At 42.0% G+C, this 18,451-nt stretch overlaps 1 protein-coding gene and 1 pseudogene across 10 annotated transcripts in view; one reads left to right on the forward strand and one right to left on the reverse strand.

Moving 5' to 3' along the window:
- Positions 1-15,236, reverse strand: part of Tmem209 (transmembrane protein 209) — a 37,259-nt gene extending 22,023 nt beyond the window's left edge. For 8 of the 10 annotated variants that reach the window (XR_001230877.1, XM_005402425.2, XM_005402423.2 and 5 more), the window contains exons 1-7: positions 15,131-15,236; positions 13,983-14,119; positions 13,791-13,849; positions 12,345-12,476; positions 11,278-11,519; positions 9,388-9,589; positions 181-356 (exon numbers count right to left, since the gene is read on the reverse strand). Coding sequence is in view for 9 of the 10 variants with exons in the window: in XM_005402425.2 (XP_005402482.1) it covers positions 181-356; positions 9,388-9,589; positions 11,278-11,519; positions 12,345-12,476; positions 13,791-13,849; positions 13,983-14,119 (948 nt within the window). In the remaining variant the exon portion in view is untranslated. Of the gene's footprint in view, positions 1-180; positions 357-9,387; positions 9,590-11,277; positions 11,520-12,344; positions 12,477-13,790; positions 13,850-13,982; positions 14,120-14,327; positions 14,435-14,479; positions 14,513-15,130 lie in introns of those variants that run through there. The other 2 variants (XM_013503264.1, XM_013503265.1) reach the window with 2 other exon arrangements.
- On the forward strand, positions 4,666-5,435 carry LOC102012961 (annotated as a pseudogene).
- Positions 15,237-18,451: the final 3,215 nt, after the last annotated feature.

Here is an 18,451-nt window from a genome sequence, read left to right on the forward strand (position 1 = left end):
TGGCACAGAGAGTAAGTGTACAATGTAGCCGAGCGCTGAAAACAGGAGACAGGAGGCTTCCACATTGGGTGAGCGCCAGGTTTAGATTTCTACCCAGTAAAAGTGGAGATTACAGAAGAATTCTTCCAGAAGACTTTCTAGCAATTGAAAAATATTAACCCATTTTTACTTCCCATTTACCTCTTCTGCAGCTTGCTTAGAACTGAGATCAGCTTCATCTTTGTTAGCAGAAGGGGCCTGAGATCTACAGGCAAGCTGATACTGGAACTTCTTTAAAGTCTGTGCGTAATCTCCCATTGAACGATTGTAGTTCCAGAAAGTAGGGCTGTTAGAAGGAGAGGTAGAATCTGGACTTCCTAATATGATAAAAGAGTTCAGTCAGTTGCGGTAACTTTCGCATCTAGTGTTAACCCACGAACACTGGGTGTCCAGATTCCTAGGCAGTAGCAGTGAAGGAATCAGAAGACCCCCTGCGCCCCATCACATCGTCTTCTTCAGAGACCATGGGTTCTTTGTGTTAAAAATTAAAGGGAGTATTTTCTGAGCAGTACCAACATAAGAACCATAAGAATTGCAAGTGGTTGAAAGTGTGTTTATTTCCGCTGTAAGATCAAACTTGTTTCAGATGGGCATGGTGATGCCTGTCATTGCAGCTCCCTGAGGATCAAGCAGGAGGATCACAATTTTGGGGTCAGCTCCAGCAAGAGCAAAGTAAAAAGGACTGGGGATGTGGTTCAGCGGTAGAGCACTTGCTCAGCACGTGAGGCCCTGGGTTCAGTTCAGAGACTAACACACACACACACACACACACACACACACACACACACACGTTTCATTCATTCCCTGAAACTTTGACTTTTTAGAAAGGACTTCTGAATGGAGTAACAACAGCTTCTGATTAATAAATTATTCTACAGGCTATGTCCCTGCACTAATTGTGTTTTATTTACTAGTCCATAGTATTTCTTTATTGATTAAGTGACTCTGTGAGCCAGGTGTGGTGGTGCATAGATGTAATCCCACCACTCTGGGAGGAGAAGGCCGGAGGACAAGTTCAAGCCCAGCCTGAATAACTTGGCAACTCTGTGAGAGCCTGTCTCAAAATGAAAATGAAAAAAGGGCTGGGGATGTAGCTCAGTGAGAATGTCCTGGGTTTAATCCCCAGTAAAAACAAAAACAAACAAAAAAGACTACCCTTTGATCATATTTACACATTTACTTTTAGGAAATGTAAAAAATTAGCATGCAGCAACTTCCTTCTACAGAGGCCTCTGCCAGAGTACTTATCACATGTGAGGAGTACACTTTTGGTCATCTTCCTAAAGTGAATCTGAGCTCCCTGAGGGCATAGATTATTTTTTCTATTTACTCAGGCAGTTCCTGAGTAAATAAGCAAGTTTTCAATGACAATTACAATTGGGCTTATTTTTCCAGGGTTTCACAGACACCAGGAATATCAATTGTTGGTTTATATCCACATATTAAAAAAATCATTAAAAAAAAATCATACTTAGAACCCATTTTCTGGTTTTTAACCTTAGTAAGAGTCCTAGAAGAAGTGACTATATAAAACTGGTTTTTTTTGTGATGTCTGTAGCCATACAGGATGAGAAATCATGAAAGGGATATGTGAGAACAATTCACCAAGACTTTGGAAGTCACCCAGTCTTGTCCTCGGGTGGATAAAGTGTTTCATGAGGGCATAAAAATATAGTTATCTACAATAAAGAAATTCCCACATTATGTGAAGCTAAATTTCCAAGTAGGACTTCTGATAAAACTGACTTTAGAAATTAATTAAGAGCAAGAAAAGTGGTTGTAAACCATCACAAATGATTTAATACATAGGCAATAAAATAGGAAGGTAAGAAACATGGTCATAATACAGCAGTTTTCCTATTTTGATTATTAGGTTAAAGGCAATTAATCTTTATGTGAAAAAAACTTGAACTTAGAGCTGGGGATATAGCTCAGTGGCACAGCACCTGCCTGGCAAGTACAAGGTCTGAGTTCGATTCCTGGTACAAAAAAAAAAAAACCTTAAGAAAAATTAGAAGCAGGAAGTTTAACATTGGTTGCACGTTAGCTGAAGTGAACACTTTAGGTAGAATACACAGTGACAAAATAGGGGCTTCCGGTAATGATCACCAGCACTAACAGTATCTCCAAAACAACACAAGACGTACAGGTGAAGATCCTCAAAGACCTAAGAGCCAACGCATAAAGAGATTTGTAAATCTAGCAACAATCTAAAAATGTGTTTTAAACAAACCCATTACTTAAATGAATGAGTGAGGGACCTTGTAAAAAAGCAAGGTACGAAGAGCCAGTGGCTAAAAATGAAGCAGGAACTAAAAATCAAGGGAACATCAATTAGGGAACGGATGGGGTGGCTACTCTAGACAGCTCTGCCGGCCTTAACAAATCTACCAACTTGGCTTACAGTGCTCAAGAGGGAGCAAGAGATACGGATTTGGGCCAGAAAGACATAGAGCTGGACTGAGGTCTTTATCCTAACTGTACTATTCCCAGCATCAGGCACAGGGTCATATCCTCAGTAGACGAAAAAAAAAGTACCTGTCACTGGTACCAAGGGAGAAAAGAAGCTTACCTTAAGTTGTTGAGATTTTTAAAAACACCCCCGAGGGCCGGGGATATAGCTCAGTGGTACAGCACCTGCCTGGCAAGTACAAGGTCCTGAGTTGAATTCCTGGGTCCAAAAAACCCCTCAAAACAAACAAAAAACCCCACACAAAACCCTGAGATTTTATTTTATAAATTTTCTCTCTCCTGAGTTTTTTTTTGAGACAGGGTTTCACTACGTAGCTCAGGCTGGCCCTAAACTCAAGGTGATTCTCCTGCCTCAGCCTCTCGAGTGCTGGAACTACAGGTATGTGCCACCACACCCAGCTCCTCTGAGATTTTCAAAGTATAAATTCAGCTTCAATGCGTTCAGAATACCCATTTACACTGTCTGTGAGGCCGGGATTCTCCAAAGTGACTTAACTTAGCTCAAGGTTAACAATACTCTTTGGCACCTGGCAGAGGCAAATATAAAACAGGTGGTAAGAGACAGACAAAGCACTGATAAGGCTCTACCAAAAATGACTGAAAATGAAAGCCTTGTTTCCAAAACAAACAAAAACCACATAGTCACTAGGACACAAGCCTCCAAGCATGATGGTCAACAAGACAACCGTGTCAATATTTAACCTCCAAGAACTTTAGGTAACCGAAATGTTGGGCAGACTTTTTAAAAAAAAGTCTATTTAAGTCGGGCGTGGTGGCACACGCCTGTAATCCAAGCACTCGGGAGGCTGAGGCAGGAGGATTGTTGCGAGTTTTAGACCAGCCTGGAGTATAAAGTGAGCTCAAGGCCAGCCTGATTTGCACAGTGAGACCCTGTCTCAAAAAAAAAAAAAAAAAAAAAAAAAAAGGACCAGGGGCTGGGGATTTAGCTGAGCAGCAAAGTGCCTACCTGGCAAGCGCAAGGTTGCAAGTTCGATTCCTGGTACTGGAAAACAAAACAAAACAAAACAAAGGACCAAAAAAAAAAAAAGTCTATTTAAAATGAGTAATATAACAGCGCCTGCCTGGCAAGCACAAGGTCGTGAGTTCGATTTCCAGTACAGGAAAAAAACCAAAAAAAATAAAAAATAAAAAATAAAATGACTAACATAGCCGGGCGTGGTGGCACATGCCTATAATCCCAGCACTTGGAGGCTGAGGCAGAAGGATCACTACGAGTTTGAGGCCAGCCTGAGCTACAAAGTGAGTTCAAGGCCAGCCTGAACTGCACAGTGAAACCCTGTCTCAAAAAAAAGACTAGCATAGAAAAAAAAAAGAAAATGAACAAGATACTATACAAAAATTAGGAATATTTGAAAATAATCAAATAACACTGAAAAATGAAGAAAAAGTGGCTGAATTCAGTGTGCTAAACAACAGTTTGGACAAGGCTAGAGCTGCTCATGGGCCCAAAGTGTCTAAAACTGAGGGGTAAAATAGTCGGGTATTCTTTAGACAATAGCAAACTATTTAATGTAGAAGACAGGAAAGTATCCATCTGACAACTATCACTGCATTCACCCACTCAGAGACACGCACAGATGGATGCAACCGTCACTGTGAGAAGGCTACTGGGAAAGGGGACATAAAGAAGAGCTTTTGGCCAGGTGTGGTGGTGCTCGCCTATAACCCAGCACTTGGGAGGCTGAGACAGGAGGATCATTGTGAGTTGGAGGCCAGCCTGGGCTACAAAGTGAGCTCAACGTCAGCCTGACTGCGTAGCGAGACCCTGTCTCAAAAAGACAAAAAAAAAAAACAAGAATAGCTTTTGTGAAGGGATTGGCTCAACATCACCTTGACCAAGTGATCTAATTCTTTTTTTTGTCTTTTTGAGACAGGGTCTCGCTATGCAGTTTAGGCTGACCTTGAACTCACTATGTAGCTCAGGCTGGCCTCGAACCCATGGTAATCCTCCTGCCTCAGTCAACCGAGTGCTGGAATTATAGGTGTGTGCCATCACGCCTGGCCCCCAAGTCATCTAATTTTATGTCATCACTAAGGAGACAAAACAGTAGTACGCATGTGACACATGATACACTAAAAGCTCTGGCTCCTTTCCTGTGAGACACAGAGCTGAACTATGGAGGCCACAAATGAATGCTGGTGGCCGTGGGCCCCTACGGATAGTCCCAGCCAAGCTGCTTAGACTGCTGAAGATGGGCTTGTTATGGGCTGTGCCATGGGCATGGTGGCTGGGGTGCTCTTTGGCACCTTTTCCTGCCTCAGGATCGGACCGTGGGGTCGAGGGCTGATGGGTGGCAGGGGGAAAATTATGATGCACGGTGGCGGCACCTTTGGCACATTTGTGGCCATCAGAATGGGCATACGACGCTAACCAGGGCAGCGGCTGCCCGCTACATCTACACCTTCCCATCTATCCTAGCCGCTATGCTATAATACAAGTCCTTCTTCTCAAATAAAAAAAAAAAAGATACACTAGAAGACATGTGCCATCTCCTGTGTTATATCCTTCCAGAAAATACTTAACCTAAATATATAAGAAAATGATCAGACAAATCCACATTTGCAAAATAGGCTGACTTCTTCAAAATGTTAATGTCGTAAGAGAAAGAGAACAACACACAAATGTTCTAAAGACAAAAGAAACACAACTAAATGTAGTATGTGCTTCTTCACAGAGGCCTGCATCAGTAAAAGAAGAGAGTTATGAAGTCATTATTGGGTCAATTCAATTAATGTGTCTATGAGTAATGTACTTCAAGGGTGCCAATCACGTTGTAGTTGCAAAGAGAACGTTGTTGCTCTTAGGAGACCCATGTGAAATACTGAGGAATGAAGTACCTGGAGGCTTGAAGTTTTTCTTTTTTGGTCTTTACTTTTAGTATTTTCTTATCTTTTTTTGGTATTTTTCTTTTTTCTTTTCTTTTGCTTCTTGGGAATTGAACTTAGGGCCTTGCACCTGCTGAGCTACATCCCTGGTCCTTGAAGCTTATTTTCAAATGATTTAGCAAAAACACTTCCGTGTGTGTGTGTGTGTGTGTGTGTGTGTGTGTGTGTGTATGTGTGTACGTACATATGAATGAATATGAGTGCCTGGTTCTTCACTCCTGGAGGAAGGAGTTACAGACATAGAGATGGGGAGGCTGGAATAAACCTTGTGTAGCTAGACTGGAATTGGGACTACATCCCAGCTGTATGCTGTGAGGACCTGGAGTAATGCTCCCTCAGGGTCTTAGTTACTTTTTCACGCTGCTCAGATAAAATACCTAAGACCCACAAGTTAAAAGGGAAAGGTTTAGCTGGATGTGGTGGCACATGCCTGTAATCCCAGCACTTGGGAGGCTGAGACAGGAGGATCACTGCAAGTCCAAGACCAGCCTGGGTTACAAAGGGAGCCCAAGTCCAGCTTGAACCGCATAGCGAGATCCTGGCTCAAAAAGACAAAAAAAAAAAAAGGTAAGATTTATTTAGCTCAGTTTGTACAGGGTTCAGTCCATAGTCAGCTGGCTCCAAGGCAGGTGGTATGATAGAGGGGCATCACAGAGAAGAAATAATTCATGGCAGGTAGAAGATAGCAAAGCAAGCAAGGAACAAAACAAGCCTCTTTTTGTCCCTTATATCGTAGCCACGCTATTGGAACTAGGGTAGTGCCAAACCAATCAGTGGACTGATTTAGTAATCAATCACCCTTAATCCTAGCACCCTTAGTCCTGGCACTGTACCATGAATCAATCACACACTCTAGATCCAGCCACCTACGCAAAAGTCTCACCTATGATCACATGAGGCTTTGCGGGGGACAAGCCATAATACCCAGTAACAACAGCATACTCAGAGCTCAGATGTTAATTTTCTTTTTCTTTTTTAAAGACAAGGCTCTCTATGTAGTTCAGACTGGCCTTGAACTCACTTTGTAGCCCAGGCTGGCCTTGAACTTATGGCAATCCTCTTGCCTCAGCCTCCCAAGTGTTGGGATTACAGGCAGGTGCCAGCACACCCAGCAAGATACTAATTTCTAATTTCTAAATAGCATCTCACTAAAAGGAACAGGGATCCTGGGAGAAAGAGATGACTCCAGCCAGCCAGGGAATGCTCAGGAACCTGGAATATTGTGAGGTGCTACAAACTGTGTGTGTGTGTGTGGGGGGGGTGACTGTGCTCAAGGAATGATAGGGTCATGTCACAAATAACATAGCAGTCAGCTTAAAGGGGGTGCTACTAGCCAAATCTCAGGCATGTAACATCAAAATAAATCACATGACTGGGGGAAAGAACAAGTTTGTTTTAGAACACCAAGTTCTAAGTTCTTTACACTTTAAAAAAGCATAAAAGGTGGTTACATAACGATGTGAATGTATTTATTTATCACTGAGTTATACCCTTAAAAAAGGTTAGAGGGGCAAATCTTATGTAAATACCACCACAACACAGTAATAATTAATTTTCTCTCTCTGTCTCTCTCTTTGGGTTTTTTTGAGGCAGGGTCTTGCTATATAGTCCAGGGTGGTCTTGAACTCACTATGTAGCTCAGACTACACTCGAACTTGCAGTGATTCTCCTGCCTAAGCCTCCCAAGTGCTGGGATTATAGGTGTGCACCAACATGCCCAGCTACATTTTTCAAAATAATCTTAAAAGGATGTTAGAAGTACTAGAGTCAAAAATTTGACGAGGAACAAAACATGTACTTATACAGTCTGAGAGTAGATTCCCACAAAATGCTTATTACTTACAAATTAATTTGTATAATATACACAATTACCTAAAACCTAAGGGCTTAGTAAGGTTAAAAGTATAGGGATGGGCCAGAGTTGGTGGCACATCCTATAATCCCAGCACTAGGGAGGCTGAGACAGAAGGATTGCAAGTATGAACCCAATTTGGGCAATTCAGTGAAACCGTGCCTCTAAATAAAAAAATAAAATAGGTGGGGGATTTAGCTCAGTGGTAGAGAATATCTGGGTTTGATCCCCAAATCCAGTGCCACCAAAGAAGAAAAAAAGATATAGGGATGGACACAGACACACTAACCAAAAGATGTTAGTATAGCTACATTAATATCAGACAAAACAGACGTGAGGCAAAAAGAGATAAAAGATAATTTTCCAGAATGATACAACTATTCTGAACTTATATGCATCTAACAATCTTACATGTATTCAGCAATTTGATAGACTTATGAGAAAATATTTAATGAAAGACCATCAGGTTAAGAGTGGGGGAACGTATCTACAATCTCAGCACTCAGGAGGCTCCTGAGTTTGAGGCCAGTCTGGACTACACAGTGAGTTCAAGGCCAGCCTGAACTAGGTAGAACCTGTCTCAAAAAAAAAGAATCAGCAGGAGCTTTTGATTAATTTTCTTAATAAATGGTAGATCAAGCAGACTAAAATTAGAAAGATAAAAGAATTTAAGAATGTCAGTTATTAGTCATCAAAGAATCTTAACTCAATAAACAACAGAGAGACCAAAACTTAGGAGGTGTGTTCTTTCCAATATACCAAAAACTACTTTCAAAAAAGTGACCACACAGCAAGCCTAAAAGTAAGTCTTCAAACAGGCAACCAGCCAGCCAGCCAGCCAAGCAACCAAGCAACATTCGCTATGTTTGACAGAAAGAAAGAGAAGAAAAACTCAGATACACATCAGAATCTCTAAACACAGGACAATTAACTTTGGGGAAAATAAAGCTAACTAGGTCTCTTCAGCCTTGAAAACTAAACAACACCAATAACACTTCCCAACAGTAATACATCTAAACAGCTTCTATGGGCCAAACAAAAAAAATTATGACAGAAAATATTGGAAAATCACAGATATTGTGTTACATTTTTTTTTTTTTTTTTTTTTTGGTTTTTCTCCGGTACCGGGAACCGAACTCACGACCTTGCGCTTGCCAGGCAGGCGCTTTTTGCCGCTGAGCTAAATCCCCAGCCCCTGTGTTACATTTTAATTTGCAGTAGACTTGAAATATTTCAAAATTTAAAAAAGAAAAAATGTGCATAAAATAACAAGATACTATTGATTTGTTGTTTTGACATTTGCGGCACTTTCAGGCAGAACTGAATTAAAAATCTTTAGAGAGTTCAATGAACACAAAGAGCCATGGTCCAATAACTTGGTTTCCTCAGCAGGGCCTAGCTTTAGCACCTAAAGTGCTTTCTGTGACATTTCCTGAGGGAAAAAATCATTACTTGGTTCAATAACCTAATTTGGCTTCAAATAATTGACTTTGTGATAATCAAATTCACCCCAAACAGATTACAATTTCTAACACTGTTTCCCATGGCAAACTACGGGTTTTAAGAAAATACTAAGACAAATTAAAACGCCTGAAGAAGAGCAGGGAAAATACTGCTTTTCTCCTTACCCTGTCATACACACCAGACTCCCAAAAGACCACCCGAAAAGACAGCTATCACCTGAATAAGCTTTGTTACACGCCACTTCAAACACATTTTACAACCTCAACTTTAAAGAGGAATTGTAACTTACATTACAGGAAAAGGCTTTTAATCTTACTGTAGATGAAAGGATCAGGACTTTTCAGTTAGTTCAGCCATATTTGACTTCTTCAACTTGATAGAGTTAATTGTAACTGCTGAACTTGTATTACCTACAAGGTAACACAAAATGTGTTTGAAGGGCTGAGGATATAGCTCAGCGGCACAAGCACCAGCCTGGCAAGTGCAAGGTCCTGAGTTTGATTCCCAGTACCAAAAACAAAAACAAAATGTATTTGCCTCCTAAAATATATTGGTAAAAGGGACATACAAATTTACGCACAAGAATCAAAATAATGAAAATGACAGCTTAAGAATGATGTGAGGTGTATTAAAGATAAAGAAGATATGTGTACCCAGATTAACTCTGTGCTGTTTCTCTTCTTCACTTCTGAGAAAAGTGTCCAGAGTGCGCAGGTCCGTCATGTAGTCCTCCTTATCAGTAGGTGAGTTGTAGACGCTGGGTGAAGAACGGTAGCGGGATCTCAATCCACTGCTCTCCACTGGGCCAACCGTGGCAGGGTACGGAGAAGGGGGAGAGGAGCTAAAGCTTGCCAACTACACAAAATAAAAGGACTTGATTTTAGTTTTCTTTAATTGAATTTTGTATCTGACTTTTTGAATTTTAAAAAGTTATATGCCTACTACAACGGTCAAAATCTAAGAACACCTACAACACCAAATGCTGGCGGGGTTGCAGAATGATGGGAACTCTTACTCGCTCCTGGCGGGAATGCCAAGTGGCACAGCACTTTGCAACAGTTGCACGGTTCCTTACAAAGTGAAACCTCTCACCATTCCTTCTAGCAGAGGTGCTCTTTGTTATTTACCCAAAGGGTGCGGAAAACTTATGTCCACACAAAAAATTGCACATGGATGTTTATAATAGCTTTATTCCTAGTTTCCAAAACTTGAAACCAAGATGTCCTTCGAAGGTAACAGGATTTAAAAAAAAACAAAACTGTGCTATAGTTAGACAATGGAGTGTTATTCAGTGCTAAAAAGAAACATGCTATCAAGCCAGGAAGAAGCCAATTCGAAATGCTACACATAGCTCCAAGTGTATGACATTATGAATAAGATAAAAATATGGAGGAGTTAAAAAAACAGTTGACTACAAGGAACTTGGAGGGAAAGTGGGACAAAAAAGGAAGCACAGGGAACGTTTTCCATGTATAATGCTGTAATGGTGCACACACGTTGTTACACATCTGTTTAGGCTCACAGTACATACACCAGAGTGAACTCTACTGAACTGTGGACTTTGGGGGATAATGATGTGTCAATATAGGTTCATCAGTTACAATAAAAGTGCCACCCTAATGGGATAAACTGATAATAGAGGTGACAATGTATGCGTGTGTGGATCAGGGGATTACAGGAAATCTCTGTATTTTCCTCTCAGTGTTGCTGAGAACATAAAACTGAACTAGCTTAGCACAGTGGTAAATACGTGCTTATAATCCCAGAATTTGGGAGGACAAGGCAGGAGGATAATGAGTTTTAGGCCAGCTTAGGATATACAGTGACACCTTGTCTCAAAAAGCCAAAACAAAAACAAAAACAAAAACAAAAACAAAAACACTCCAGTGCTCTAAAAAATAGTCTAAATCCCAGCACTTGGGAGGTTGAGGCAGGAGGATCACCTTAAGTTCAAGGCCAGCCTGAACTACATAGTGAAATGCTGTCTCAAAAAAACCAATAAATAAATTTTAAAAGAAAGGTAAGGACAGACACACAACAATGAAAGCATGTCGAAATTTAAATGTATAAACTCTGCTTTCTTAAGCGTAAAAGCCAAAGCAAAACCCCATACTACCATGGGATTTGAAATGAAGGCTTCCACTCATCCATGGAAAGTATCCATGGTCCAGTGTCAAACTATATGGCAATCCAGGCTTTCCCTGGATAAAAACCAGCATGATAAAGAGGATTATAATTCTCTAAACGTAAACACAGGTTTCACATAGAGTAGCAAAAAGGGAAAAATATGAGTTAAGGAAACTGAAGTAAAAAAGTATGGCTTTCTCATCAATAAAATGAGAATTTTTTTTTTCTTTTTGACAGGGTCTCTCACTATGTAGCTCAGGCTGGCCTCAAGCTCACAGCAATCCTTCTGCTGCAATTATAGGCGTGAGCCACCACACAGCAATAAAACAAAAAGTTCCAACTCACTTGATGATTTTTCAATGGAGTACCTCTCAATTTTAAAAAAGTGTGACTGGCTAAGAGAAAAGAGTCGTTACCTTATTATAACCACCGACTGGTGAGTAGGTCACTCCGGGGCTGTACGAACTACTGCTGCCTGAGGACATGCTTTGCAGTTGAGGGCTGTAGCCAGCTATACAGCTGGTGGTGAACTTGGGACTGGCACTGGGTGAGCGAGATGGGCTGTAGCTCAACACACTCTGCCCCTGAATTGAAGGGGAAGGTGGAGAGGGAGGGATTTGTGTGGCTGTTAGCTCACGTGGAGGAGTAGTCTGTACAACTAGAAGGGAAAGAAAAAAGAAAATAAATATCTACACACACATACATGTTTAAACAAATCTTCATGAAATCCGAGTTAAGGAACCGTCTTTTTTTATTTTTGTACTGGAAACTGAAGCTAGGACCTCTGCACCAGCTGTATCCTCCCTCAGCCCCTTTCTGAGACAGGGTCTGCAGACACTGACTTGCCCACACTGACTTGAACTTGCAATCCACCTGTCTCAACCTACCAGAGAGCAGGCGCCACCACACTCAGCTGCTACTGTTTTTTTTCCTCAGGAAAAAAACAAAGTAACAGAAGGACTTGATTTTTAAATTAATATATTACTAAAGGACAACAATTAGTCATTTACCATTTCCACAGAGTCCAAAACAAAAAACTGGCTTCAATCCAGCAAGAGACAGTCATTTAATTTTAAGGAACCAACGGAATAGACTTCCGTTAGGTGGCTGAATGTTGGTTTCATTCAGTTTATACAATGAGAATGATAACCACTGGTCTTAGGAACATTTACTGTCAATCTGTTCAATATATGTCAACTAGATAGTCTTAGAAATCCCTTCCAGCTGGGTGTGGTGGTGCACGCCTGTAATCCCAGCACTTGGGAGGCTGAGGCAGGAGGATCGTTGCAAGTTCGAGACCAGCCTGGGCTACAAAGTGAGCTCAAGGCCAGCCTGAACTGCATAGTGAGACCCTATCTCAAAAAGACAAAAAAAAAAAGAAATCCCTTCCAGCTCTGAGTCTATGAAAGGGGAAAATTAAATTTAAAAATGTTTGTTGCCAACCTCCTTAGCTCCGCAAGAGAACAGAACATAAAACACTTACCAGCTGTTTTCAACCCTAGAAGTGTCTGCTGTCCAGGGCTGACAACGAGACTTGTGGGTGCCACAGTGTATTTGAAATATCTCCAAAAATCAAACAAGGCATTAAGGCTGAAGAGGGATGCAAGAGCAAGCTCTGGAAGAGAATATCGATTTATTTTAAAAAAGGTGGTGGTGGGGCATGTATTGGTGCAGAAACAAAACTCCTCCATACTTAGCAAATTAAGAAAATTTAAACTACCTTCTTATTCCCCCTAACAGCTAACATTTAATAAATACGTATTAGTTGTAGGGCATTTACTGGTAAGTTACAAACTCTCACTAACCCTTACCACCTTATTTTCACCTTTATTTTAATAATGAATCAACAGTCACGGAGAAGCCAAGTGACATTATTTTGGAACTGGGGATGGGGCACTGAGCTCCCAATCCACCCCCCTTTAAAATAAGAGCCTCATTAAATTGCTAAGTTGCCCAGGTGAGGCTGGAACTTGCAATCCACCTGACTCAGCCTCCCAGAGTGCTAGGCTTATAGGTGTGCATCACATCTGGCTTTAAATGACTTTTATGGGTACACAGCTAGTGAGCAACATGATTCTGACTCAGTCTGCAGATTCTAAATCCCGCGTTTTTCCAAGTCCCTCCCACTTGCCACACTAGCTCCCACAATAGATCCTGCATTCATGTGTACAGATTATGAAATCTAACATCCTTAAGAATTTTCCATACCCAATGCCAGGCGTTGTGGCGCACGCCTGTAATCCCAGCACTCGGGAGGCTGAAGTAGGAGGATTGATGTGAGTTTGAGACCAGCCTGGGCTACAAAGTGAGCTCAAGGCCAGCCTGTACTGCAATAGAGAGACCCTGTCTCAAAAAAGACAAAAAGAAAAGAATTTTCCATACCTAAGGATTATGGTTGAGGAGACAGAGAAGTGGAAGGAATGAGGAAATGGAGGAAGGCACCTATGAAGTAGAAATCTGGGCTGATTTTGAAAGGTGAAAACATGGAGATAGCACTTGAAGAGCGTAACAAATATAAATCTTATTACCCCCACTTTTTTTTGTCTTTTTGAGACAGGGTCTCGCTATGCAGTTCTGGTTGGCCTTGAATTCACTTTGAAGCCCAGGCTGGTTTTGAACTTGCAAAGATCCTCCTGTCTTAGCTTCCTGAGTGCTGAGATTACAAGCATGCGCCACCACGCCCAGCTTATCCTCACATTTTATCTGGCTTCACAGAACTCATGATTATCTGTAATTGTATTTTTAATGCTCTCCCAGAATGTTTCTTCCACAAGAGGGTTTTCATTTGTTCCCTTCCTGCTGAACTCCCCGACTGGGAACATAGCAGGTCCTCTGCATTTGTTCAATGAAGGGATGAATACCAACCTGAATTAAACCTGCCAGCAAATTTTTCATTGGTAATAAATCTAAATTTTAGTAGATTACTTACCAATATACCAGACGGGCCAGTATGTCACATTATAATATGAACTAATCAATTTTCCAGTCCTAAAAAAACAAGAAAGGCTTTTCAATTAACTTAAAAAAAAAACCAAAAATTAAAACTAAAAATCAAAACACACAAAGTTCTAAGCCAGCCACTGGCTGCTTAGACTTTCACCCTGTTGAGTGATCAACTTACATTTCAGTATATATCATTCCAGCCATAGATACATTTAGGAGGCCCCAGGCTAAAACCACTTTTCTCGCTTCAGTTTCTTTTCTCATCTTGATGGTTCTGTCAATAAGGGAATTACTAGGGCTCGCCTCGCCCTGCATCTATTCAAAAGAAAAAGCACAAGGATTAATCAAAAGGAACTACTCCATTTAAGAAACCAAAAAAGGTTCTCTTTATAAAGAAAAACTGCATGTATCTTTAAAATGTCTTATCAGTTTTCCCCTCCCATTTCATATTAGTATATGAAAAGGACACAAAGTTATACTTCTCAGAGATCCAGCCAGTTATTTCAAGCAGTTTAGTACTAACAATAAATCAAATTGCCGTATTTTGTAATTGAAGGACTGGTTTTCATCTGCAGATTCTCCACGTTTTGTCTTTGGAGTATGTCGTAAGGCCCAGGAAGAGCGTTAACGTATGAAACTCAAAAATATCATTTTGCCGGGAGTGGTGGCACACACCTGCAATCCCAGCACTTGCGAGGCTGAGGCAGGAGGATCGCTGCGAGTTTGAGACCAGCCTGGGCTACACAGTGAGCTCGAGGCCAGCCTGAACTGCATAGCGAGACCCTGTCTCAATAAGACCAAAAAAAAACCCCCACAAAAAAACCATCATTTTACAAGTATTTACTACATCCTGTAAACCATAAAGGCCATTCTCGGACATCCCCACGCAGAAGCCATGACTGCGTCTGCCCCAGCCAGGCAGCTCCGCTTTGTGTGTTGACGGGTAAAGACAGGCGGGCACCCACGGTGTGAAGGAACCGGAGTCACTGGGGAAAGCGCGTTCCGTCTGAGACGGAACATTGGGATCTGTATTTTCTGTTGTGCCCCCAGACCTAACTGTTACAGACCAATGTGAAACAGGCTACCCGGAGCGGCGGCCCAGAGCAGGGGCGTCCCCGGGCCGCCGCCCAGCCCAAGTCCCGAGGGCTTCCCTCCTGGGCGCCTCGAGACAAATTTTGTCACCCTCCCTGCTTTCCACCACAAGTGACGGCACATGAGCCACGTTCTCCTTTGGCTGAACCACGAGCAGATCACTAAGCGCGGAACTCTCAAAGCCCGCGTGGAACTCGTGCCCAGGAAGCACAAAAACGTCCCCCCCAAACCCACCGTGATCTTCGGCCGGAAGAGGTAGGCTCCCGCCACTGTCTACTGCACATGCGCGAAGCCTAGCGCTAAGGCAGAGTCTCGGGCTGGCGGGTCCACAGTTACCGGAAGAACTGGGCCATCTCCTCTCGCGAGAATGAGAAGGCGCAGAGGGGCGGGGCTAGGAGCGTTACTAAGGAAACAGCTTTCCGATTTGTGCCGCCCCCCCCCCCCCGCCCACGGGTGCCGGGAGAAACCTGAGCCTAAAAATTTGCGCAAGGTTTTAGCCCCCAGTAAAAAAATATTAAAAATAAGAAACTGAATGTTGTTTATATTAACATTCAGTTTATAATTTTAGCTTCCTTAGGGTGCTTATGGGCTCACATTTGTATGCAGATGTTAGCGGGGTGGTTGACTTTGCAGCGTGCATGGCAATGTGTTCAGACATCAGCAATGACAAAGTGTTCCTTGCTCTTGTTAAAATATGTATTTCCGTCCAATTGTTTTGATCCGGTGTAAATTATTTTTCTTTTTTTCTTTTTGAGACAGGTCCTCGCTATGTAGTTCAGACTCATTTTGAACTCACTATGTAGCCCAGGCTGGCCTTGAACTCACTGCGATCCGCCTGCCTCAGCCTCCCGAGTGCTGGGATTACAGGTTTAGGCCTCCACGCCCAGCTCCTAGCATAAATTCTTAAATATCATGGGATGAGGGTGCGGCAGTAAGAAGAAAAAAAAAATAACACCGATTTATTCAAACCAATTTCTTTTATTGAAGTAGTTAGTAGTTTTAACATTAGAAACAAAACTTTTTCCTTGTGAATACTCTGAACTTCTTTTTAACCTCTGTAGTGGGGATTGAACCCAAGGCCTTCCCACTGAGCTACATCCCCAGTCCTTTTAAATTTTATTTTGGATAGCGTCTCAGGAAGGTGCCCAGGCTGTAGTCAAACTCAAAAACTCCTCCTGCTTCAGTTTCCCAGAGTGTGTGCTACCTCACCATGCCCAGGAGAACTTCCAGTCATTATAGATAGCTAAGTTATGTAGAAATACTGCAGTCAGTGTGACAGGGCTAGGCCCTGGAAAGGTCAATGCAGAAGTCAATTGTGGCTGGAGGTGCATTTATTGAAGGACAGTGTTCAAGAAAAGAGGAAGGACTACCCCCATATACTTTCCCTAGGAAGGATAGGCAGTGATTGATACTTTATTTTTATTTTATTTTTTTTTTTTACTTTTTATTTTTGTCTTTTTGAGACAGGGTCTCACTGTGCAGTTCAGGCTGGCCTTGAGTTCACTTTGTAGCCCAGGCTGATCTCAGACTTGCAAAGATCCTCCTGCCTCAGCCTCCCAAGTGCTGGGATTACAGGCATGCTCCACCACTCCTGGCTTGAAGGACAAGGTGATTGATGTCTATTGATACTCTAAATAGGTATCAATCACCTTGTCCTTGTCCATTCCATGTGCTCGTGCTATGTGATTTGCCCCCCAGTTGGATCCCCATGTAATCAGTATTACCTAAGCGACTGTACTTGTAATCTTATTGGTTCACCATAGTTATGTCCCACCTCACACTCTCCTTGTGACTTCCTGTTGGATCAAGATTACCTGAGCAGCTATACTTGTGATCTTATTAGTTGGCTATAGTTTTGTCTTACATTGTAGCTTTGCTCAATAAGACACCCTTGAGATGTGGGGTTGGTGGGCAACCCACTTTCTGAGGCCACTTCTGTTCCTCTTAGAAGCTTTTCTTTCTTTTAGTAAGTTCTGCCTACTTTTAACCTCTGTTGTTCCTAGAATTCATTCCTCAATTTTAGAGATCATGAATTTGGCATTTTGGACAGGTAGCAGGTTGGGAATTTCTTTCCCCTGTATCACATCTTTGAGGAAAATGTTTATCAGGGAGTTGAATTTGTTTTTATTTAACAAATGTAGCAGTGTGCCACTGAGGCGGGCAGAGAATGTAGATCTGGTTGCATCCTTTGAGTTTCCTGGAGTTAGTGACAGTATCCTGAGGTAGAGAAGGCCAATAGCCACCCCTCCAGCCTGAGGACTCATTCCAACTATGGAGAAGTGTTCCCCACAGTAAATTAAGTCATTTCACAGTAAACCAATGGATTGCTGCATCACCTATGTCTAATGACTCTTTTATTTCCCCTAATTTGAGCCTGAGGATAAATAGGAGAAAATGAAATTTCACTGTAATATTGTGTACATAAATCTGCAGGTATGGTATGCTCTTAAAGATGTAACAGATCAAGTGAGGTTTTTTATCAGTTTTGTATTGCCTTAACAGCCATGTTGTCAGGCTTTAGTTGTAGATTCAGAGATGGACTGTTGAGTCTATCTATATAATTCTATATAAATTTGGGGGAAAAATCATTTCATAATTAAATTGTGATTAGGGCTTGTCTGGGAGCCGGCTATGGCATATGAAAACATAACTCCCCTGTGCCTCCGGTCACAGCTGAGGCCTCAGCATCCCCTGGTGCTGTACACCCCAGGGCAAGATTACATCAACTGAAGACATCCTGATTCCTTGAGAACGGAGTAGTAATTAAAAAAAGAGTTTCACCTTGGAGAAAGGACAAACTCTACTAACCTGCCGTCTCTCCCCACCATCCACATCTGCAAAAGATCCTCATTAGCATAAAATCGCCAACGCCCTCTGAGTCACGGGATAGTCCCCTAATCCCCTCCTTCAATGTAAATGTACTTAATAAATGCCAGGGTTCTAGCTCCTCGTGGCCTTACATTCCTTGTGAACAACTGGTCATCCCGGATCCCCTTGCACTGTCATTTTGTCTCCCTCTTTCTTTTTGGCTCTGTGCACTATAACACCTTACAGGAGACTGGGGTCTACTGCAGGGGTCCCTGATAATGGACTAACTTGAAAATTGTTCAAACAGGGGCTGGGGATATAGCTCAGTGGCATAAGCGCCTGCCTGACAAGCGCAAGGTCGTGAGTTTGATCCCGGGTACCGCAAAAACAAAAACAAAAACAAAAAAAAAAAGGAAAAAAAAAGAAAATTGTTCAAACAAAATGAAAGGGTTCAATTCAATGTAAAAATCAAAATCAAAATCAAAATGCCAGTTTCTTACCTCCCCCATATCTGACTCCTTCCTAAGAAGCAATTGTATACATTTGTTGTAATTCATCAGCAGGCCCATTGTCATGCTCTATATCCAGATGTCCCCTGAAAGTTTCATGCGTTCGTTGGTGGGGCTTTGGGGAGGTGATTAGGTCATGGGGGTGTGGTACTCAGCCCTGTATTAGTCCACTGATTTCTACAGCTGGGTGATGCCTGGTGGGAGAAGGTGGGTCACTGTGGGCATGGCCTGGAAGGGT

The sequence above is a fragment of the Chinchilla lanigera genome, unplaced genomic scaffold (assembly GCF_000276665.1).
Source record: "Chinchilla lanigera isolate Chin_1 unplaced genomic scaffold, ChiLan1.0 scaffold00078, whole genome shotgun sequence".
NCBI classification, from domain to species: domain Eukaryota; kingdom Metazoa; phylum Chordata; class Mammalia; order Rodentia; family Chinchillidae; genus Chinchilla; species Chinchilla lanigera.